Source organism: Mytilus galloprovincialis, chromosome 4, assembly GCF_965363235.1.
Source record: "Mytilus galloprovincialis chromosome 4, xbMytGall1.hap1.1, whole genome shotgun sequence".
Lineage (NCBI taxonomy): Eukaryota > Metazoa > Mollusca > Bivalvia > Mytilida > Mytilidae > Mytilus > Mytilus galloprovincialis.
Window position 1 is genome coordinate 20546810 of NC_134841.1, and position 24505 is coordinate 20571314.

The 24505-nt window shown below is 32.2% G+C and overlaps 1 protein-coding gene and 1 long non-coding RNA gene across 2 annotated transcripts; one reads left to right on the top strand and one right to left on the bottom strand.

The window, feature by feature from the left end:
- The first annotated feature begins 1074 nt into the window (after positions 1–1074).
- Positions 1075–17641, top strand: LOC143071590 (arrestin domain-containing protein 3-like). Its single transcript, XM_076245998.1, has 7 exons — positions 1075–1435; positions 10338–10487; positions 13042–13262; positions 14065–14247; positions 14781–14963; positions 16158–16326; positions 17186–17641. Exons 1-7 carry the CDS (start codon positions 1318–1320, stop codon positions 17308–17310), a joined length of 1149 nt encoding a protein of 382 aa, XP_076102113.1. The 5' UTR covers positions 1075–1317; the 3' UTR covers positions 17311–17641.
- LOC143071591 (uncharacterized) lies at positions 12590–13171 on the bottom strand. Its single transcript, XR_012976921.1, has 2 exons — positions 13069–13171; positions 12590–12845 (listed from the first exon to the last, which is right to left on the bottom strand). It is a non-coding gene; the product is annotated as an uncharacterized LOC143071591 (long non-coding RNA).
- Positions 17642–24505: the final 6864 nt, after the last annotated feature.

A 24505-nucleotide genomic window follows, 5' to 3' on the forward strand; every position in this document is an offset into this window, starting at 1 on the left:
CCTATGACGATTAAAAGGGCTTGACATGGAGTTTTTCCTGTTGAAAATTACATTTTGATACATAATTGATGTCTTTGAATTTTGTTATGTCGTTGAGTTGTCGTCTTCATGATTGACATAAACTACATACACTGTTGTTCAGACTATAAAGAAAGGAATCAAAATCAAATTAAGACGGAATAACGAAAAAGATAGATCGTCAAAGCTAAGCTTGCAACCTGAAATGTATTTGGATATTCGTCTGAGGACACTTTCGAGCGACGATGTTGAGTCCTTTGTCGACGTGTCGGAGTACACAATTTTAGCATCACGGTATCTTTATTGGTTTTTTTTTCTCTCATATAGACCCACTCAAATTTTAGTACTTATACATACTTTCAAATTTTTGGTTTTGAGTGTCATGGTATCTTTGATGGGTTCTTTTCTCATATAAACCCACAGTGTCACTCGAGTTATATTAATATAGTACTTATACATACTTTCAAATTTTCAGTTTTGAGCGTTTATAATCAAAGCGTTTTGGGACAAGAGATTTATCAAGGGTTCTTTTCATTATTAACATAAATCAAATACACAATAAAAAAAATAAAAAGTGATAAGCGAGGGCTATTCACATATATAGTTTTTACCCCTATAGTAAGTCGGCATTTAAAAGTCCTACACCGCAACGTCATGCCGAATAGCCCGAAAGACCACTTATACCGAAATAACTTTAATATAAGTATACTTTATTCAATTGAACGTTGAATGAGGTATGCATGGATGTACACGTAGTGTATTGGCATATTTTAGTAACAACTCATTTATCCATACATTCAGTAAATGGGTCCCTAAATACCATATATGATTGATCAATTCACAAATTATCTTATAATTTGATGACGGAACATTAAACTGAATAATTAAGATAAAATATATTTTCCCCGCCAGAAATTAGCTTCAATTTCCATTCGAGAACTTAATTCCCCTGATAATCAATTATACCGAAACAGACAATAAATAAACCTCCCTCCTATTTTTAATGGGTAATTGTTATTCCAATCAATGTGTCCAGTGTAATCACTATTATCATAGCCTTACATCCAGACGACAAGCATATGCCATCTGCAGCAGCAGTCAATATCCAGAGAACATCAGTGATTGGCTGGGGGAAAGTGGATATGCAACATTATTCACCTGCAAGATAAATACTTTAATCTCCTCTTAAGAAAACATCGTTAAAATTAGATTAGCATTTCCACTTACAGAGATGGCCATCTGGTGATTGGAGTACATTGATTGCCAGGATTCAAAGAAGTGTTTCATACCTTTGCGACCATGGTGAAGTTAAAAACTTTTGAAATTATTCTTTCGGCATCAGATGGATTTTTTATGGCGGGAGAAATTTTACAAGGGTATGTGACAGTTGACTTGAAATACCCAATGAAAATGCAAGGTAAGTTTATTATATTAATCAATTTATTTGGCATGTTTTGGGGTTTGGTTTGAATCCAAACTTTACAATGACACGGATTCTATTACGATTATGGTGATTGTTTTATCTAAATTAATACTTTATATATAATAATCTAAAATAATAAAAGTATGATTTAATATAGCCCAATTTATAAAAAAAAACATCCTAAAATATCTACAATATATATTTACTGACCCAGCTCATACATTTTTGTAAAACGCCATCATGAATGTTTACTGTAAAATAAACACACTTAAATTCTTTCTGTTTTAAAACAATGAAAATTAGGAAATTACCCCTGACGGAAAATGTCTGGACCAGAAATTAATTTCTCACAAGGGGGTTAAGAAAACGGTTGTACGATATTATTTATATAATAGGTCGCGTTGGTTGATCTTTCACGTTTAGTAATACTGACAGTTTCTCTTACACAAAGGGCTATCGTTTGACCACATCGTTAATAAAACCATATTTCTAAATTAAAATTGACAGTCATAATATCTTCATAGTAGACATTTTCGCATGAATAGTGAAAACAAGTTCTGTGATGTTATCAACACACGTCAGATATTGAGATCGTATCTAGAAATCCCATTGGTGGTATAGCCGTTAGAGTTTTACCATTTTACTAAACAGTACAAATATTAAAATATTTATTCACTTGATACTGTTAGTCTGTTGATGGAATTTGATTCCAGTAAAAGCAGAGATCTGGATCAATGTTGGGTTTAAAGGTGGAGAGAAATGTAAACGAATATAATAACACATACTTTTTAGATACTGTCTGCCATTGATAATTATATTTAACAACTAAATAACTTGATACGAGGAGGAAAGACGTAAAGGTCGATGGCATGACAGCAATGAAGGAAAACAAGGCAAAAACATCAAAACCAAGCAAAACTTTAGAGCAGGTTCCTACTCAAAATCTCAAGGAATTCCATAAGAAATTCAGATTAAAAAAGAATAAATTAAAAAATACAAGAAAACATATATAACACAACCACCCTAGTTTGCATTGAAGGTTCTTTCTCACCAAAAACTGAAGTCTACATTTGAAACATCCTATCTTATTTTATTCGTTGTATGTATAAAATGTTATATATTTCGTCCCATAGTATTTTCATGCCAGTACAGTTTTTACTATACTGAGTGATCACGACTTGTAAACTAGTAAATACATTTATTTATTATAGATAGAAATTGCAAACTTAGTTTTCAAATAAATTTATGAATTAATTCTTGTCAGATTGCCCCTGAATTCTAACTTATTTAGTCAATTATTATACCGGTAGCATGTAGTTTCAAAATTGCTTCAAAATGATTTTAATTTGACTAATTTTCAAAATTATTGATCTAGTTGTTAAACACATAACATTTTATTCAATTTATCTAGCTATTAAAAACATAACTTTCCATTCAATTGCTCTAGCTAAAAAACATAACATTTCATTCAACTTATCTAGCTATTAAACGCATAACATTTCATTCAATTGATCTAATTAAACACATAACATTTCATTCAATTTATCTAGCTATTAAACACATAACATTTCATTCAATTGATCTAGCTGTTATATGCATAATGATTCATACAGCTGTCTATCTGTTATATGCTTAATAATTCATACAGTTGTATCTGTTTAAACATATAACATTTTACTCAACTAGTCTAGCTGTTAAACACATACATTTCTTTCAATTGGTCTAGCCGTAACCCATATATCACATCATTTTACATTCAAACAATCCTGGTCACCGTTAATCATACAAACATATGATCGTGTTAAACGATTTACATTTATAATTAACATGATTAACTGCTCATGCTTAAGACAACTTTTACAAAATCTTCTCTGGAACTACTGGGCCACCACACTCATTATTGGTGTATCTAATTTAAAAAATGTGAATGATGACACCGCCTGCCGACCAAGATAGCTGAAATGGTTAAAAAAAAAAGAGCATAGGGGCATAGGGGTAAAATGCAAGTTTTAAAAAAACTTTTTTGAAAACCGTTATAAATAGAGAAAATATGACAGGGACAAACAATTTCAAAATATATCAGGCCGGTTAGAATTGTAATACACTTGTCATTTTGGGGGCTTTTAAGGCTGGGCTTTTAAGGCTAACTAATCTGTATAGGTTTTACTAATTGCTGAAAGCCCGAACGGTGACTTTGGTTATTTTGTCTATACGTGGTTTTTTTCTCTGGTTTGGAGTTTCTCATTGGTAATCATACCACTTCTTCTCATCTTTATATCGCTTTGTATCAACACGCCATTGAGCACTTGAAAAAGCCCACCCTCCTCATCAAAGCTATACTTTTCGTGAATCAAATGAGTTTATTCGTAAAAGGCGTACTATGTATATAAAATAACGCTCAAAGACATAAAACAGCATACTATTATTTAAAGAGAGAGGTACAATAAATTCCAGAACTACGTTACCAATTACAATTAATTATACTTATCTCTAGATGTAGACATAATAACCTAAACCTTTTAACCCACAAATTACTTATTTCGTTTTGCTTCATAAAGCTTCAATTAAATGCATATTTACAGTCTTTGCTAAGCGTTCAAGCTGTGTTTTGTACAGTTACATATACTAACGCAGTCCTGACAGGGAACCTTCTCTTTAATTAGACTGTTACATATCGTGACAATCAACGCAGAACGATAAATTATTTTTTTTATGTTATACTGTCAGGAACTACTGTGGTATTATACAAATCTACATGAACCTTACATGAACAGACATGATACTTTAGATATTGGGTATATTTGTTACAAAAATAATAAATTGACAAAAACTAGCTGTTTTCTTTCAAGTTGATGGCAATATGCTTTCAAATATTTGACATGAAGTCGATGTTCTCTGGATGCAATATAAACACCCAAAAAGACATTAAGATGTAAAAAGAGGTGAGAACCATAAAGTTTCACTTTGGAACACATGAATATGTTAATTTTAAACCAAAATTTAAAAAAAACTACAAATAATGAAATAGGCGATATTTTTTTAATGGCTTAGTTTGACAGGAACTTGTGTGGGGTTTACTATCCATACCAGTACTGGTATGGATAGTAAACCCCACATTGACAGAAACAAGTGCCTGTGCTTAGTTTTCAAATCAAGTCAAGGTGAGTTTTGTAATTTATGATAAAAGTTTACTTTCTACCCTTCGCTTTGGTTTATGACTGTGTTAAAGTTGAATATAAACTTAGTATAAAGACAGTTTACAAGATACAACACGTGCATCGCACGCGATGTTGTTGATGTAAATCACAACTGTCAATTTCATTTGATCTACAGATACTCAGACCAGATTAATCCTTGTTTATTCTTGATTTAATTAACTTATCACATTTCCTGAGAGAAGAACAGGAACAAAAAGCTTTATCATGTTTATATCTGATTTTGAGGCAGTAGTGTTCAGATGCTACATAAATTTTTGGTAAACCGATTCGCCAGTCGTTATTGTTTGGCAGTAGTGACGTTTTACTACGACCCTCTGTCTTGTCATTTATGTTTCATCTCCCAACCCGAATTTCCAGGGTATCATTCAACAATGGAGAACACTTTTTATACTGTACTTAACCGCCTTTAGCAAACATTCTGGACGTACATTCAACCCTCTTTCTTGTTAGTTATGGGTTAATTTTTGTCCCATTGGTGTATACCCAGATACAATTTTATTCACATCTAAACGTAAATATTTTTTTTTATTAAAGTTCAATATTTTTTGTTGACATCATCCTGTCTGCTTTGCATTGTAATTTTACATCTCACAAATATACATTTTTGTAAATAAGTATTACTAGGAGAGAATTGCTTATGTCAAACACGTGCTTTTGTAAACAAACTAGTAATCTGGAAATTTTCGGTAAAACAAAACCCAAAGTTATAAAACACTGGTTGGTAGCCACCGGCATATACACCTCTTGTGTTGTGTGCGAGTTGGGGAAGGGGCACTTGTTTTTTCTCGGTACAAACTGGTTGGTAGCCACCGGCATATACACCTCTTGTGTTGTGTGCGAGTTGGGGAAGGGGCATTTGTTTTTTCTCGGTACAAACTATTGTTTCGCCCCAAAAACAAATACAGAACAGGAACAATCATTTTGAACATGGATGTATCCTTTTCATTTCAAATCTATTTAAAGATGTACTATCTTACAAAAAAAGAGAAAAAGTTAATACAAATTTAATAATGCCAACACGTACTCTTCCATCGCCCACCAATAAAATTTAAATTTAATCTAGATAAATTTCCAGGTAGCCGAGAATGTTTTAACAATCTTTACACAGATGTAACCTTGAATAATCAAGACACGTGGGTCTCTCATGTCGTCATAACCTAATATTATTCTCGTTCACAATGTATTAAAATTTCTAGGCAATTGTCAACGTACGAGCTTGGCGAGACCGAATCCATTTTTTTTTGTGGCTAAAAATTGTCTTCAAAATGAAAATCTCATTGATGTAAACCCTTCCCCTCCTTCCTTTTTTAAAGATTTTTTCTATCAATCTTCTTCAATTCTACAAATAGCCAAGCTTCGTGCACTATGGTTAACACTGCCTTTGTACCAGTATTATTGCAAAGTTACCATGATAGCGAATGTTACATGATCTTACATGGATTCTAGGTCTTGTCCTGAAAACTCGAACACCAAAATCTCAGCTCCATAGACTCAGTATTCCAGGAACTATAACGAATAAATTGTACTCGATATATCAAAAGTTGTTATGAATGTATTTCCTATCGGCATATTAAAATCCGATCAGATATATTCGCTATCGGCATAGTAAAAGAAAGGACTGAGCAAAATATACTTTGTATTGGCACACTAAAGGGAGCAAAATATACTTTGTATCGGCACATAAAAAGTCTGTCAGAACGTACTCGCTATCGGCAAACTGTGAATCGATATGAATGTACTTGGTATCGACACATTTTAAGTTGATAAGACTGCACTCTGAATCCATTCGGCATTTCAAAAGTCATCAAGGATGTATGAATATACTCGGTATCGGCAATTTAAAGTCGCACACTTTATCAAAAAGACTGAATTACCCATGCAGCCTAATCAGTACAGCACATATTTAAATCAAATTATATGTAATTTATGAGACAACAGCTGCTTACTTAATATTAGCAGTACATCTGTGAATTCAGTTAAAACTTTTGATGCTTTCTCCATAGCCACTTTAGTATGACAAAAGAATATCGATGAATAGTTTTTTTTTATGAGAAACATATGCCTTAAATACGACAGGAATTTAGGTCAATATATCTGACAAGACAATGCAATAATTGACTTTACAGGAGGGATATGGGTGTCAGGGTAAAAAATATAGTTATTACATGGTTTGGCAATATTTAAGATATCACCAAAGCATGAAAAGGATTTCTTATATATTTCCAAATCTAACTAATACTGGAAAACTAGTGGCCCTGCTTAACCCCTCAAATCTGCACCAAGCCTTCAGAGTTGTTCAATATTGTATTTATGTTTCAACATGTTTTGAGTCTTTTTATACGACCGCAAATATAATGGTATGAAGTTGTTGCCGTCGTCGTCGTTCGAAGACATATTATGATCACATTTGGTTCAGTACACATTTATTCTGTGTCAAAAACCTCACCTGTGTCAAATATTTAACCACAGCCAAAATTCAGAGCTGTTTCAAGCTTGCGTGTTGTGTCCAGACTTGCCCAGATTGTCAATGGTTTTACAAAGGCAGTCTTATGAAGTTGCACCCTGCAAAGTATTTTTTTTTTAAATTTATATATTTGTCGCTACCCTATTTTTGTGCTAATATTACAATAAAGACAAATAAGATAAATTTCAACAAATTTCCCTTTTTGTCGTTGAGTTGCTGTGTAGTTTTAAAGATAAAATTTCTTATATACTAAATGATTTCTCATGAAAATTGAAAGAAGCTTACATTATCTATCAAGATGATGTAATCTACTAATTTAGTGACTTTTTTACCGCACTTATCCGATTGGACATAAACTTAAGGATATCGCATATACATCTCGTCTATTTCTTCTCTTTCTATTATATTCTAACATTTTTAATTGATTAAAAGTAAGTGTTAAACTAGAACTAGACTTTATAACACAAGAGATTACTTCAGATGTCTGAAGTATCAAATTGGTGCAGCACCTGCATATTGAGATTTTATCCTTCAGTTTATTCGGTATTCCTGGTCTCAAATTAACTATCATTACGTGATTTGAACGTGAGTTGATAGAGTCATCTCTTCGATAGTTCCGAGGACACCATCAAGACTTGGTTGACTGTTATTCATATCACTAAAAATAATCCACAGATTGACATGAACAACTCGACGGATGCCGCGAATGAAGCATGGACTGTCCATTTATTCCGGAGCACCTTTATTCCCCAGGTTTTCGTCGGTTTCTTATTCTTTATTGTTTACTGTTTAGATTGATTGATTGATTGATAAATAATGATGTGTTTGGTTGTTCGCATAATTAACGTCCAGTTACAAATGCATTGACGTTGCGCACGGTATTGGTGTCTCTTTGGAAATCATGCAAGCGGAGGTATCATTCATAACATGTGTCCCATGGACACAACCCATTTATTAATTATGATCGTCACACTATTTAGATACAAAAGTTTTTGTTTTCTATATTATGTTTCTTCATTTCGATCTTGGTTATTATGGTTATAAAGAATAACATACTGGACATAATAATGTTTTCAATATGTTATGAAGATATCTTGGGATTTGAAAAAAGTCAATATCAGAATGCTAGAAACTGTTTTTGAGCTTGACAAACGAAAAAGAAGAAAATAAAAGCTGACATTGTCACAAACTATTAACGTTCCGTGTGCAACTAATTAGATTACAATTAACTATAAATCAATGAATTTAGTTTAACAGTAAACTGACGCAAAAATATACACCACTACGAGATGTTTTAGAATGGACCTGCGATAATCCTTGTGCAAATATATATTGATTGCATTCGGCACAATTTCTTTCTTGAAAATAATTATTCTTAAAATATACCATACTCATTACTTCTCAACAAAAAAAAATAATAGGCGAGGGGTGGCGCAACATATAAAATAAGGATGAGATCGGTGAAATTTTTTCAGAAAATATCATTTCCGGTGTAAGGCTATTATCAGGCTATATAGAAATGAAGCAGATATACAACTTTTTCTTATTTTATACTTTTAAATATCACAAATTAAGCATTATACACAATTCAGATTTGTCTATCTGATTAACAGTGAAATAACTTTTAAAAAATCTCTACCACACAAGCTTGATATCCAGTAGAACTTATTGTTTTTCCGGTTGCTGTTTCAATAACGTTAGCAACCCTCATTTTACTTAAAACTGCATAGTAACTTGAAAATTCTCAACAATCCGAACAGCGACATAAATGTTTCAAGAACTCTAAAAATATTAAAAACAAATATTGGGACTATTTTCATTCCCAGTTCTTTGTTTATGTACTTTATGACTTTGTAACTTATTATAGAGTTATCTGAATATGTTACTTTCAAATCAAATGAAATTTTCAGTCTGAATTCTGTTACTTGTGTATCAAGTATTTTTTTCTTCTTCAAAAACACTGCCTTTATATGCCAATGTTTAATAGGGTGTATACATACGACTTACTGTGTAATTTAAAAAAAAACGTACTAGTAGTCATAAGGATTTTTTCACTTTGCAGGTGCGAGTGCTGTATAAGATAAGATAAGATATTTTTATTCCAATTAAAGGGCCCATGAAGAGCAAAGTAATTTAATACAATGATTTTTATAATTATTGCAATATTTTTTACATAAATCATAAATATGAATTTAGCTATTTCGATTCTTAGAGGTTAATCTACAGCCAGGTCAGAGCCATACACATAAAAAAGGCATAACAATATATCTATTATTTACAGGCAAATATTCTTAACGTCTTAAATAAAACAATATCTATACTATATTGTATATGTTATACCACACGGTAAAAAATAATAGTGAAACAAACCAGATTTACATTTAATTAAGCTTGTTAGAGTAATTTGCATACGAATAGTCAATCAAGTTATATACCAGAATTACTGGGGACGAGTTAGATAAATTGTTAGGCCATCGTTCTTTGTTAAAAATGTATGTTGCTCTCCAATCTAATTAAAAACCGATCTCTCATTGCTCCTGTTTCTGATATGTCGCGTGGGAGATCTAACGAAACCGGCTTTGAGGTCACATGTGAGTGAACTAAAAGTTATGAATTTATAAAGATATGCAAATGAGTTGACGACCTATTAATAAGCCAATCAAAAAAGTTTATGAATTATTTTGACTGACGATTTCGTCGTAAATAAAATGAGTTACATCCCTTTGCCTTACGTTAAACTTCCAAGATCGTGGAAGACTCAATTTCATTGGTCGAAAAAGACACACCTACGAGGTCACTCACATGTGACCTCAAAGCGGGTTTCGTTAGATCTCCCACGCGACATATCAGAAACAGGAGCGATGAGAGATCGGTTTTTAATTAGATTGGTTGCTCTCTAGATGTTTCCTTTTTTAATTATGTCGTTGGGTGGCTGTCGAATTGATTTGCAACCTCCACCCCACCACTCCTCCTTTAAATGATATTATAAATGCCCTTCTTGTTGATCTGCACCAGGAGCATGTCGAACAAAGCGTTTGAAGCCTTGAAGATATAAAAATAGTAAAGGTAATAAAAGAAAAACAGCCAAAAAAACAAATAAAAAATAGAAGAGGACAAAGAAGAAACTTCTCAAAATCCTAAAACAGATGTTATGAAGTTATGTCTGGTAAATTTAATCATGTTTATTAAATGTTGAGTTTTCTTTGTATTACAGCAATTCGGGTTTTTGCCAAAGGAAAAGCTTTTGTGCATTGGACAGAACAGAAAATGAGGGGACCAGGGCAATCTCGGTACAAAGACATTAAACATCACCATGCAACAGAGGAATACTTTGACTTCCATACCACCGTCTTAAAAAATCATGGTAAGAATAGGTCAACTTTCATACCACCGTCTTCAAAAATCATGGTAAGAATATTTTGACTTCGATATCATCGTCTTAAAAAATCACGGTAAGAATACTTTGACTTTCATACAAACGCCTTAAAAATCACGGTAAGAATACTTTGATCTCCATACCGCGGTCTAGAAAAAAATCACGATAAGAATACTTTGACTTCCATACCATGCATACCGCGGTATATAGAAATAACCGTAAGAATACTTTGACTTCCATACCGCGGTCTTAAAAAATCACGATAAGAATACTTTGACTCCCATACCGCGGTCTTAAAACATCATGGTAAGAATACTTTGACCTCAATACCATAGTCTTAAAAAATCACGGAAAGAATACGTTAACGTTCATATCACCGTCTTGGAAAAATCACGGAGAGAATACTTTGACTTTAATACTACTTTCTTAAAAAACACAGTAAGAATACCACGATAAGAATACTTTGACTTTCATGTTACTATCTAAGAAAGTCAAGGTAAGAATGCTTTAACTTGCATACCACCGTCTTAAAAAATCATGGTAAGAATAGGTCAACTTTCATACCACCGTCTTCAAAAATCATGGTAAGAATATTTTGACTTCGATATCATCGTCTTAAAAAATCACGGTAAGAATACTTTGACTTTCATACAAACGCCTTAAAAATCACGGTAAGAATACTTTGATCTCCATACCGCGGTCTAGAAAAAAATCACGATAAGAATACTTTGACTTCCATACCATGCATACCGCGGTATATAGAAATAACCGTAAGAATACTTTGACTTCCATACCGCGGTCTTAAAAAATCACGATAAGAATACTTTGACTCCCATACCGCGGTCTTAAAACATCATGGTAAGAATACTTTGACCTCAATACCATAGTCTTAAAAAATCACGGAAAGAATACGTTAACGTTCATATCACCGTCTTGGAAAAATCACGGAGAGAATACTTTGACTTTAATACTACTTTCTTAAAAAACACAGTAAGAATACCACGATAAGAATACTTTGACTTTCATGTTACTATCTAAGAAAGTCAAGGTAAGAATGCTTTAACTTGCATACCACTGTCTTATAAAATTACGATAAGCTGAATGCTTTGACTTTCATACTATTGTGAAAGATTGAAATTTCACAATTGGTAAGCTGAAATCATGTTTTGTCGCACAGCATTGCTCTCATCCGACCTATATTGTCAATTTCAAGATATGAGACAAACTTGGCTGTTACAGTATCTTTGGAATTATTTATTAGAAGTTATATAGTAATCTATAGATGGGTTCAGCATACTGACCAAACTGAAGTATTTAGGGAGAAGCCATGATCTATTTGTATATAATGGAACGTAAAGCTAGAGGGCGATGCTGTTTTCTTTTCATTCTTCCATTGCAACTCTTATATAAATTTTTTTGGGCCCCTTCATTTAACTTTCTGTTCGGTGTGCCAAAGGCTCCGTGTTGAAGACCGAACTTTGACCTTTAATTGTTTACTTTTACAATTTGTTACTTGGATGGAGAGTTATCTCTGACATTGGCACTCATACCACATCTTCTTATATCTATACTTTAAAATCAAAGCAGTTACATGTGCCGAAAGGCAGGAATTCAATCAATGTTTCAAATGTATTAAAACATGAAAATATTACAATCACATGTTAAAATAGATTATTTTATCATTTGAATGCAATAAAATGATGCTATTCTGATATTATTTTGTCTCTCACTTCATAAGTGATTATTTGTATATTAGACGTTGAAAATCCTAAAAAAATATATTGATATATACTATCTGTAGCATTCAGCATACGTTTTCCTAAAATTCTTTTTAAATTGTTTTTCAACATCGGTTCAAGAGAGTAGTTTTATATGTCAAACATCAGGGAGTATCAAAGATAATATGTAGTTCTGTGTCAAGTATCAAAGATTAATGCTGTATAAACTGGTGACAGAATGTTGGCATTAGTCCAATATCCACAGCTAACACACAGTGTTCTCTATGAATAATTCAAATAACATTCAAAGTGACGTATTTCATCAAATTAATCACAGTGGAAGACTATATTACATTGAAAATAAACGCAAGCAAAACAAAACAAACACAGTTTTATAAGATAAGCTAACGTCACATACAAGATGTGTGGTATAGTTACAGACTACATTGAGACGTTAAAAGAAATCATTTATGATATTTGTTGGATATGACGACATTGGTGTTCCTTGTAGATGACAATGCTTATCTTGCATGCAGACAACGATGTTCCTTGTTGCTGACAGTTGTTCCTGATAGATGACAATGGGATCTTTGTATCCACCAGTTGTATGACAACAATATGATAAAATCTGTAAGAGAAATAAAATTCAAGAGAGTATAAAACAAAATGTAGAAAACGATGTTAGGCAAGACTTAACTTCCATGTGGCAAGGAAGTAATAAAATCCTTAAATGGCATTTAAATCTTCTTATTTTTATAAAAATCATATATTTATGTCTGCAAGTAGACGACCAAGACATGATTCAATTAAAAATTATTTTATAGATAAATGTGGAAAAAAGTTTGTTTTACCAGCTGGGAAATATTCCTATCCTTTCCGATTCCAACTTCCCTCAAGTCTTCCGTCATCATATGAAGGGGAATATGGATACGTTCGATATTATATCAAAGCAGCCATAATAAAGCCCTGGAGAATGGACCACGTGACCAAAACAGCTTTCACAGTTTCAAGTGTTCTAGATTTGAACTCTTTGCCTCAAGCAAGTGTAAGTAAAATTTTATACAATGCAATTTATGGAACTGTGTTTGTAAAATAGAGAAAAGTTAAAATACCATGTAAATATATGAGGTCTTTACATGACATAACTAGTATTCATATCTGTATGAAATACTGTTCGACAAATTGATTTAAACAAAACATTGAAATTCTCTCGGAAACTTCGTTAATGCCAGACGCATTTTTAATTAATTTTATAGCACATTCCGTAGAGTATATGCTTAACTGCTCATAAAATTTAAATAAAGTGTGCAGATAATTAAAGGTATGTTAAACTAAAGTGATGGTGATGATAAGGTTTTTATGAGTTATTTTTTATCTGTCTATTTCCCCGAAAGCAGAAGTTTTTGGGGTTGTTCACTGGCTAGATCGAACCAAAGACTTAAACATTGGTAATTCCCACTTCTCTGCTTAGCCAGAGATTTTAAAGAGTTATAGCAATTTCCCAAAGAATGGTCGGCTCGGAGTTCAGATAATGTGTACGGGTGTGTGACATATCTTAATTACTAGTCTGCGGACTATTACTTTTAAAATAAACCATTAAAAATCCAGCTCATCATGGTTGTGTTGCGCAGAGCAGGTATCACATTTATTCATATCACAATAAGATGTTCTTCTTCTCATCCTGAATAAATATTTATACATCGTCATCACCATCATCATTCGTTTTTTTTTTCTTATTATTTTTTTATTAATACAAAATACTAACTGTAAGAAAAAATGATGCCTTAAACTTGATGATCCGCTTCCATTGATTTATTTTTCTATGTATTCAAAATTATTTCTTTTAGAAATCCATTCAAAAAAGTGCTACAAAACAGTTATGTTGTTTGTGTTGTTCGAGTGGACCAATCACAACATTCCTTTCTATTGATCGCCATGGTTTCGTGCCAGGAGAATCAATCACAATAAATGCTGAAATAGAAAATCTATCTGGACGAAAAATAAGATCTTCATCTGTAACCCTAAAAATGGTATGTTTTTTTATTATACCAACGCTGAAAAATGTTTACATTCCATTTCTAAAAGTCCATAGAAATTTCCGTCTTTCTTTGTTTTTCCTTGTTTACCTGCTTAAAGTCTTAGGAGCATAGTGATTTTAAAAGCTTGTCTTTCACTTTATTTGATTTAACGCAAAGTTTAGGTATTTGGACCATATTTCGAATTTTGGTGGAATTTTGTAACAATACCATCGTTGAACTACATCTAAATATTGAAAACAAAAAGATTATTTGTAACAGTTGTGCTTAATTTAAGCGATACATGGTATAAAACAAAATGCGAAATATGTCAATAATGTATTCTAATTTAGACGGATTTCCGAGAAAACGTCTTTGATGGAGGGAATACAAATACTCCGCGTTTTACGTTTATTCTTTTCGTTTATAAACCTGTATCATTTATTAAGTTCTAAATGTGATTTATTTTTTTCCTTTACCTCAACTTTTCCCTTAACCTTGTTTTTTCAAGTTCTTTATTTTTTTGCAAAGATTATTTTTTACTTTAGAAAACAACCTTCCACACGACCCAACAAACAAGAACTACATCGTCAGTGATTACACAGTTAAGACATAGCTGTATTGGTAAGGGACAGACAGACACGTGGAATGGGGAACAGATGTTTGTACCCGCTATACCTCCCAGCTATCTATTAGGCTGTAATATTATTGAAATCAACTATGTTTTAGAGGTATATATTGCATGGTTATGATGATGATAATGCGATTACTTTTGTTTGCCTATAATTTTGTAAATGAATTGTTTCTCTTTTGCTTTTGGTGTGTTTATTACAAATGTGCATTCGAAGCGATAAATCTTCAAGATTAATTGATTGATTAATTTATGTTTTTTGCTATACCATAGCTATGCGGAAGCCGAAGTACCTCGGGAAAACCATCGACCTTTGGCAGGAAAACACTTGTAATCATAGTTGAGAAAACCATCGACCTTTGGCAGGAAAACACTTGTAATCATAGTAAAGAAAACCATCGACCTTTGGCAGGAAAACACTTGTAATCATAGTTAAGAAAACCATCGACCTTTGGCAGGAAAAACACTTGTAATCATAGTTAATTAATCTCACTTTTGCTACTAGCGGGGTTCAAAATGACTGTCTAGTACTACAAGTACTTAAATAAAACAATGATATTCGGTTAAGCATTTGCATTATTATAAATCCACACAAAGACAGTGAAATGGCGAAATAATGAAAAATCTTGACTTCTGGTATTTGATCTGCTCATGCGTAGAATTAATAAAATGAGATAGAGGACACACGGTTCCCAGAAAAATATTTAAACAAAGTTATTTAAGGATGTACTTAGGTGATCTCATGTAAAATTAAATAAATCAAGAACTCAAAATTGCTCCTTTAAGACGAAAGAGTAATAGTTAAGGATCAAAATAAGCTAACAATATTGATAGGTCATGGAGCTACTTTTTGAGTTGATTTATAAAATATGGCGGGAAAAGGCTGACTCGGACTTTTACCTTAGATTTGCATTGGTATTATTTGGGTCTCATCAAAAGAAAGAAAATAAATAATCTGCTTATATTTTGTCAAATGACCTTTTATGAGTTATTAAGTCTTATGTTAAAAAATAAATAGGTGTTATGGGGCAAAATGTTTTACCTTGTATCGTATGGAAAAAACACCAAGGAGTCCGAACATTTGACACTTATTCCAAAATCTCACCTAAGTACATCCTTAAAGTGATTTTTAGTGTTTCTTTTCACGTATGTTGACGTCTAGATTTCTATGAATTAGTTTTGCTGCCTAATTGACGTATATCTAAGTATATATATATATATATATATATATATATATATATATATATATATATATATTTTACTTATACTACAATTTTTTTTCCTTTTGTTTCAGTTTCGAGTTGACCCTATAGGACCAGCGCTGGAATTATACATTCCTGTCAATATAATTATAGGTACAATACCTCTTAGTTCATCAGTTAACCATTATTTAAGATTTCAACAGCCACATTCGTCAAATGGTTATGGTGCCACTAATAACATGCCAATGAATCGTTTGAGCTGTAAGTATAATAATAGTATTAGATGGATTGTTTTACTACATACAGGACGGTCTAGTTTTAAAATGTTTATATTTTTATGCATGGGGTTGTCACTCGGATCATTACATCGGAAAAAGTTCCAACCAAGATATTTAAAATTAAAAATCACAGTCACTTATTCCACAGCGTATACGCTTTCTGTGTTAATGAATATAGAGAGGAAAACAATCCTACAAACAAAAAATGTACATTAAGAACCGAAAACTGTCTAAGTTCAGCTTTGCGGTTGGGAAATAGGACTTGCTTTTAGAATAAAACAAAACAGGATTTGAAAGAGGTTGATAGCCTGCACATTCTCCAACTTCAAATGACAAAGATTGATAACCTATAGATGATCCAACACTGAACGAAACAGATTGATAGCATACACCAAAAGACGGAGGGAGGGTTTGTTTTTCTGTATTCTCTTAATTTTATATAATAACAAAAACAACGCGTATTCTGTACATTTCTCATGAACAGGATTTTACTAAATTAATTTTCATTCCTATTACAGTAATATATATTCTTTAATGTTCAACTAAGTCTTTATACTTGGTTGTCCAATATCCAATAACAAAGATTGTCTTGATATCCATCACGTTAGCAAATCAAATTAACTAGCATTATTTGAAATACACGATTAGAATTGAAATTTCGTATTTTGTGTATTTTTTTGCCATTGCGTTGTCAGTTTATTTTCGACTAATGAGTTTGAATGTCCCTCTAGTATCGTTCGCCTCTCTTTGTAATGTTATCATTACACCACTATGTGAGAAACGTCATCAAGTTTAACTGATATCAATTTACTATTGCAATCTAAATTGTTTTACTTTTATAGTGCAAACAGTTAATGCAGAATATATTCTGGGAAGTGTAAATATCAAGGAAGAAGACGATCCCGAATATACAAGAGGTCAACTGAATTATACTCCGATTTATACTTACTATATATGGGGAGGATGAAAGTATTATCACGTAAAGACAACTGTAGACGAGCTAATAATAAAAGGGGCCAAAGTACATGATTTTATGGGAAATGTCACTTTATTTCTTATATATATTTACTTGTACTATACTATTTAACAGATGAAAAGTCATGTCAAGGAACAGTGAATTTCCACGGACAATTTTAAAATAAGTCCTTTAAGAAAATTATCTATGATACTTGTTGGTGAACACACAGACGTTATTTGTTTTACAAAGCCATAATTTTTAATGTGAAATGTTTAATATTACGATTTCTTATACTTTGTTATGTATATTATTTTTTTTTAAATAAATCATATAAGTTAAATTTTGTTATCTACTTGGCTATCAGAATTATTGACAAAGACACATACAATGACAATGAATACCTCGACTTAACAGACATAAAACAGGTAGCCAGTACCAAGATTAAAGTACGACTAGAAAGTCATTAGACATGTAATACCAATTAAGTTACTGAAGACTACGGCTAAAAATTCATTAAACAGGTTATACCAAGATACTGAAGACTACGACTAGAAAGTCATAAAACAGGGCTGCGTTCAATATCGTAGCAGCTACGTAGTGTGTCGCAGATTTAGACTATTGAACGTGTAGCTATAAACTAGTTGTTACATAGATATTGACAGCAGCTACGTAGCTGCTACGATATTGAACTCAACCCAGGTTATACCAAGATACTGAATACTACGGCTAAAAAGCCATAAAACATGTTATACCTAGTTACTGAATACTGCGTATAAAAAGACATAATACAGGTTATACCAAGATACTGAATACTACGGCTAAAAATCCATAATACAGGTTATACCAAGATACTGAATACTACGACTAAAAAGTCATAATACAGGTTATACCAAGATACTGAATACTACGACTAAAAAGACATAATACAGGTTATACCAACATACTGAATACTACGGCTAAAAAGCCATAAAACATGTTATACCTAGTTACTGAATACTGCGTATAAAAAGACATAATACAGGTTATACCAAGATACTGAATACTACGGCTAAAAATCCATAATACAGGTTATACCAAGATACTGAATACTACGACTAAAAAGTCATAATACAGGTTATACCAAGATACTGAATACTACGACTAAAAGACATAATACAGGTTATACCAACATACTGAATACTACGGCTAAAAAGCCATAAAACATGTTATACCTAGTTACTGAATACTGCGTATAAAAAGTCATAATACAGGTTATACCAAGATACTGAATACTACGACTAAAAGACATAATACAGGTTATACCAACATACTGAATACTACGGCTAAAAAGCCATAAAACATGTTATACCTAGTTACTGAATACTGCGTATAAAAAGACATAATACAGGTTATACCAAAATACTGAATACTACGGATAAAAAGACATAATACAGGTTATACCAAGATACTGAATACTACGACTAAAAAGTCATAATACAGGTTATACCCAGATACTGAATACTACGACTAAAAGACATAATACAGGTTATACCAAGATACTGAATACTACGGATAAAAAGACATAATACAGGTTATACCAAGATACTGAATACTACGACTAAAAAGTCATAATACAGGTTATACCAAGATACTGAATACTACGACTAAAAGACATAATACAGGTTATACCAAGATACTGAATACTACAAGTAAAAAGTCATAATACAGGTTATACCCAGATACTGAATACTACGACTAAAAGACATAATACAGGTTATACCAAGATACTGAATACTACGGATAAAAAGACATAATACAGGTTATACCAAGATACTGAATACTACGACTAAAAAGTCATAATACAGGTTATACCCAGATACTGAATACTACGACTAAAAAGACATAATACAGGTTATACCAAGATACTGAATACTGCGTATAAAAAGACATAATACAGGTTATACCAAGATACTGAATACTGCGTATAAAAAGACATAATACAGGTTATACCAAGATACTGAATACTACGGCTAAAAATCCATAATACAGGTTATACCAAGATACTGAATACTACGACTAAAAAGTCATAATACAGGTTATACCCAGATACTGAATACTACGACTAAAAGACATAATACAGGTTATACCAAGATACTGAATACTGCGTATAAAAAGACATAATACAGGTTATACCAAGATACTGAATACTACGGCTAAAAATCCATAATACAGGTTATACCAAGATACTGAATACTACGACTAAAAAGTCATAATACAGGTTATACCAAGATACTGAATACTACGACTAAAAGACATAATACAGGTTATACCAACATACTGAATACTACGGCTAAAAAGCCATAAAACATGTTATACCTAGTTACTGAATACTGCGTATAAAAAGTCATAATACAGGTTATACCAAGATACTGAATACTACGACTAAAAGACATAATACAGGTTATACCAACATACTGAATACTACGGCTAAAAAGCCATAAAACATGTTATACCTAGTTACTGGATACTGCGTATAAAAAGACATAATACAGGTTATACCAAAATACTGAATACTACGGATAAAAAGACATAATACAGGTTATACCAAGATACTGAATACTACGACTAAAAAGTCATAATACAGGTTATACCCAGATACTGAATACTACGACTAAAAGACATAATACAGGTTATACCAAGATACTGAATACTACGGATAAAAAGACATAATACAGGTTATACCAAGATACTGAATACTACGACTAAAAAGTCATAATACAGGTTATACCAAGATACTGAATACTACGACTAAAAGACATAATACAGGTTATACCAAGATACTGAATACTACGACTAAAAAGTCATAATACAGGTTATACCCAGATACTGAATACTACGACTAAAAGACATAATACAGGTTATACCAAGATACTGAATACTACGGATAAAAAGACATAATACAGGTTATACCAAGATACTGAATACTACGACTAAAAAGTCATAATACAGGTTATACCCAGATACTGAATACTACGACTAAAAAGACACAATACAGGTTATACCAAGATACTGAATACTACGACTAAAAAGCCATAATACAGGTTATACCAAGATACTGAATACTACGACTAAAAAGACATAATACAGGTTATACCAAGATACTGAATACTAGGACTAAAAAGCCATAATACTGGTTATACCAAGATACTGAATTGTACCACTGATAGAAAGCCGTAAAACAGGTCATCCCAAGATACTTAATATTACGACGAGAAAGCCTTAAAACAGTTTGGTATTTCAGTGTTATCTGTCGGAGATCTGTCGGAGTTTTTTCCGACATCAACAAACCGTGTGCCATGGAAACTTGAATATTATTTAAATTTATTTTATGTTTAGATTTGTTTTCTTGATTTTACATGGAATTCATGTAGCGAATACGCTTCCAAATATCAAAACGGCGTTGAGTTTGAAGACGATTATGCCATTTTGTGATCAAATTATCTGGAAAATTAAACACGAAGTTCGCTCAGTTAGATTTTGTAGTCAGCAATTTATCTTTACTTAAAGTATTGTCTCTGGCCATTATCATTTCTGTTTGTATAGATACCAGTCTTGATCAAAATCAAATCTTTCACTCTGCTCAGTTGGATTACAAACCTAAAACAACAGAATGAAAGATTTAATTTTAATATGATAAGTAAGATATAAATATCTTTTGCGACTGTTTTATGTATGACAAAAGTAGGGACCTTGCTTATTTTGTTTCAAAATTTGACATAAATAAAATTGAGAATGGAAATGGGGAATGTGCCAAAGAGACAACAACCCGACCATAGAAAAAAACAACAGCAGAAGGTCATCAACAGGTCTTCAATGTAGCGAAAAATTCCCGCACCCGGAGGCGTCCTTCAGCTGGCCCCTAGACAAATATATACTAGTTCAGTGATAAATAACGTATTTAGAACTCTGAAATTAATAAATATAACAAAAGTAATAGACTTAGTACGACATTTTATTCTACGGCATTATTACTGTACGAGACTTTGACAGTTGTTTATAGCAGATATGTCAGAGATGTGTGTGAATGTCTGCTACAAAAGGTCAATAGCTTTTAAAGAAATTATTCTGTCAACAAAGCCTGGAAGGGAATATTGTCTTGACATCCTAGTGATAATATGTTTTTTTTTCTATGCCGTGATTTTATTCATTATGAAGATAAAGAGATGTGTAATGATTGCCAATGAGAAAAATATCCCCCAGATTTCATATGAAGTTGATGTAAGCAATTATGTGCCATTAGGGTTGTTTAAACAATTCTTACTTAGATACAAACGTATGGTGTGGAAGTGTTGCTGTCCTGTAGAATTATAAACGGGAGACTACATCCTCATTTCTACGGTGATGTTTATAGTGAATGTTAATTTAGAAAAAAAATCAAAAGAGAAATCTAACGTCTCAATGAACGAAAACAAATACGACAGACAAGAAACAACAACAAGCACTGAATTACAGGCTCCTGACTCAGGACATTGAAAATGTTGCGAGGTCAAACATGTTAACCCTTTCCCTATCATGTGACAGTGGTGAAACACCAAACTGTAATAATCAGCTGCAAATCAAATGGCTAAACACAATAGATCGGTACGAAGCACAAAAACAACCAAGATAAAAACAATAGACACAAACACTGTCATTAGAGTAATCACAGTTTCTGAAAGCAATAGGTAAAAGTCAATTACAACTAATAGATAATTAAGTTCTCCCAGACTAAAGTATCAATTTAGGCGATTTTACAGAAGTTTCAACAAGTTATTTCATGTTCCTCTCATTAATTATATGATTCAGTACAACTTAAACTGCCGAAAAACGGAAATAAGCACCATCTGGTACCTCGTGTGGAAATTTTCTGGGTGTTGGGATATGTGTTTACCAAAGTATTTGTTTCCGATGTAACCTTTGACTTACAAATATTAATATCATGTTATAAAATCTACCATTAGAAAATAAGATACCAGATGCTCCACAGGGCGCAGATTTATACTACCGCAGAGGTCGAACCCTGAACAGTTGGGGGCAAGTATTATGACATAACATTCAAGCTTGATAATGCTCTGAATTTGAATTGTGATTAAAAAGTTGACACAACATAGGTTTCTGACACAGAATGAATGTGGTCTAATAAACTTAAAAAAATTATAAATTTACCTATTGTGGTCCACTATCCAAAATCTAAATACATGGCGATGGACTGATTCAGAATATCAAAGAATCCCAAGAATTCAATTTTTGATGAAATCAAACAAAGTTTAATTTTGGACCCTTTTGACCTCAATGTGGACCATAACAGGGCCCAAAAATAAAAAATCTAAAAACATGGTTAGATTTAGCATACCAAAGAACCCCATACATTTAATTTTTGTTGAAATCAAACAAAGTTAAATTTTGGACCCCCATTTGGACCAACTTGAAAACTGGGCCCATAACCAAAAATCTAAATACATGTTTAATTTCAGCATATCAATTAACCCAAATAATTAAATTTTTGTTAAAATCAAACTTAAAGTTTTATTTTGGACCATAATGTAGACCAACTTGAAAACCGGTCCCAAAATTAAAAATCTAAATACACGATAAGATTCGGCATAACAAAGATTCTTAATAATTCAATTTTTGATAAATTCAAACAAAGTTTAATTTTGGACCATTTGGACCTCATGTGGACCAATTTAAAAACGAGAACCAAATTTCAAAAACTTAATACACGGTTAGATCCAGCATATTTAAGAATCCCAAGAATTCAAGAATAAAACCCATTGAAATTGGTCAAGAAAAAAGCAATTTAATAAAAGTATTAGAAAATCATCGCTTTTGGCCCCTAATTCCTAAACAGTTTGGCCCAAAATCAATCCCAACCTTCCTTTTTTAAAATGGAAACTTATGTACAATTACAGAAAGATCCATAGACTTACAAACAAGTTATTGTCTCGAAACTCGAAACTAGAAAAAAATACTTGTTTACCCCTTTTCCCTTAACTATTGGAACCAAACCCTCCAAAATCAATCCCAACCTTCCTTTAGTGGTTATAAACCTTACTTTTTTAAATATTATTGATTTCTATTCACTAATACTAAAGTTATCATCCGTCTTCGGACGACGCTGACGAAGACGACCAACTTATACCAATATACGAACACTTTTTTTTTTATTTTTGCGGTCGTATAAAAATGACACAATTGTCTTCAGTTCAAAATGAAGGTAAAGGCAACTTCATCTCTAAAACCTACAAAACTAAATGATTTAGTTAAAATTTGTTATCGTTTGACTCTTTTTGCATGGCAGAAACAAACAGGTACCTGTCATTCGATCACCAGGGCCAAATTGTCAACTATGCATCAGAAGGACCTCTTTTTGACTTTTGCACCCATCAAAGTGGATTCAGAATATCTGGCTCTTAGAACATGAAACAATTAAATCAATGTAACCACAATCAGCGAATTCCCTTATTCAAAAGTCTTAGTCATTTGATTAACCATATTCAAAATCTATTCCAATCAAATGTTACCTCAAGTTTTCATATTTCCAATGATCTTCTAATATAAAAGATCCAAACATTCAGTACAGAAGCTAAGAAATGTTTTTAAAAAGTAGTATCATCGAGTCTATTTTTATCATCAAAACAATACTGTAACAATAAGACAATGTTGGAATAAACCCAATGTCTGCAGCTTTTTTGGTTCATTAAAATTATATTAAACAGTCGTGGCTATGAATAATTGAAATAACATTCAAACAAAATCAATTTCTTAAATTAATCACCAGAAATGAAAATGAAAACGAATCTTTTATTAATAGTTTGACAGAAAATAAATTGAACTTAATTGAAATGTAATGACATTTTCGGGGTTTGGTCATATGGTTCAAAAGATATCATTCTGAAACAAAAACTATTCTTAAATATCATGAATCAATAGCTGTTGTGACATTGACCTTTCAACCTAATAACTCAAATACAATAGGGATCTTTTCTAAACCAGGTTTGGACAAACTGAATAAATGGTCTAAAAGAACAAATCCGAGAACCAGAGTTTTGTTCAATTTCAGCATATTAATAGCTGCTGCAACCTTGACCTTTCACCTAATGCCCAGTAAACATTATTGATTAGGCATTATTAAACCATGCACTGTACAAGTGAAACATAATTATGGTTCAAAATGTAATTAATT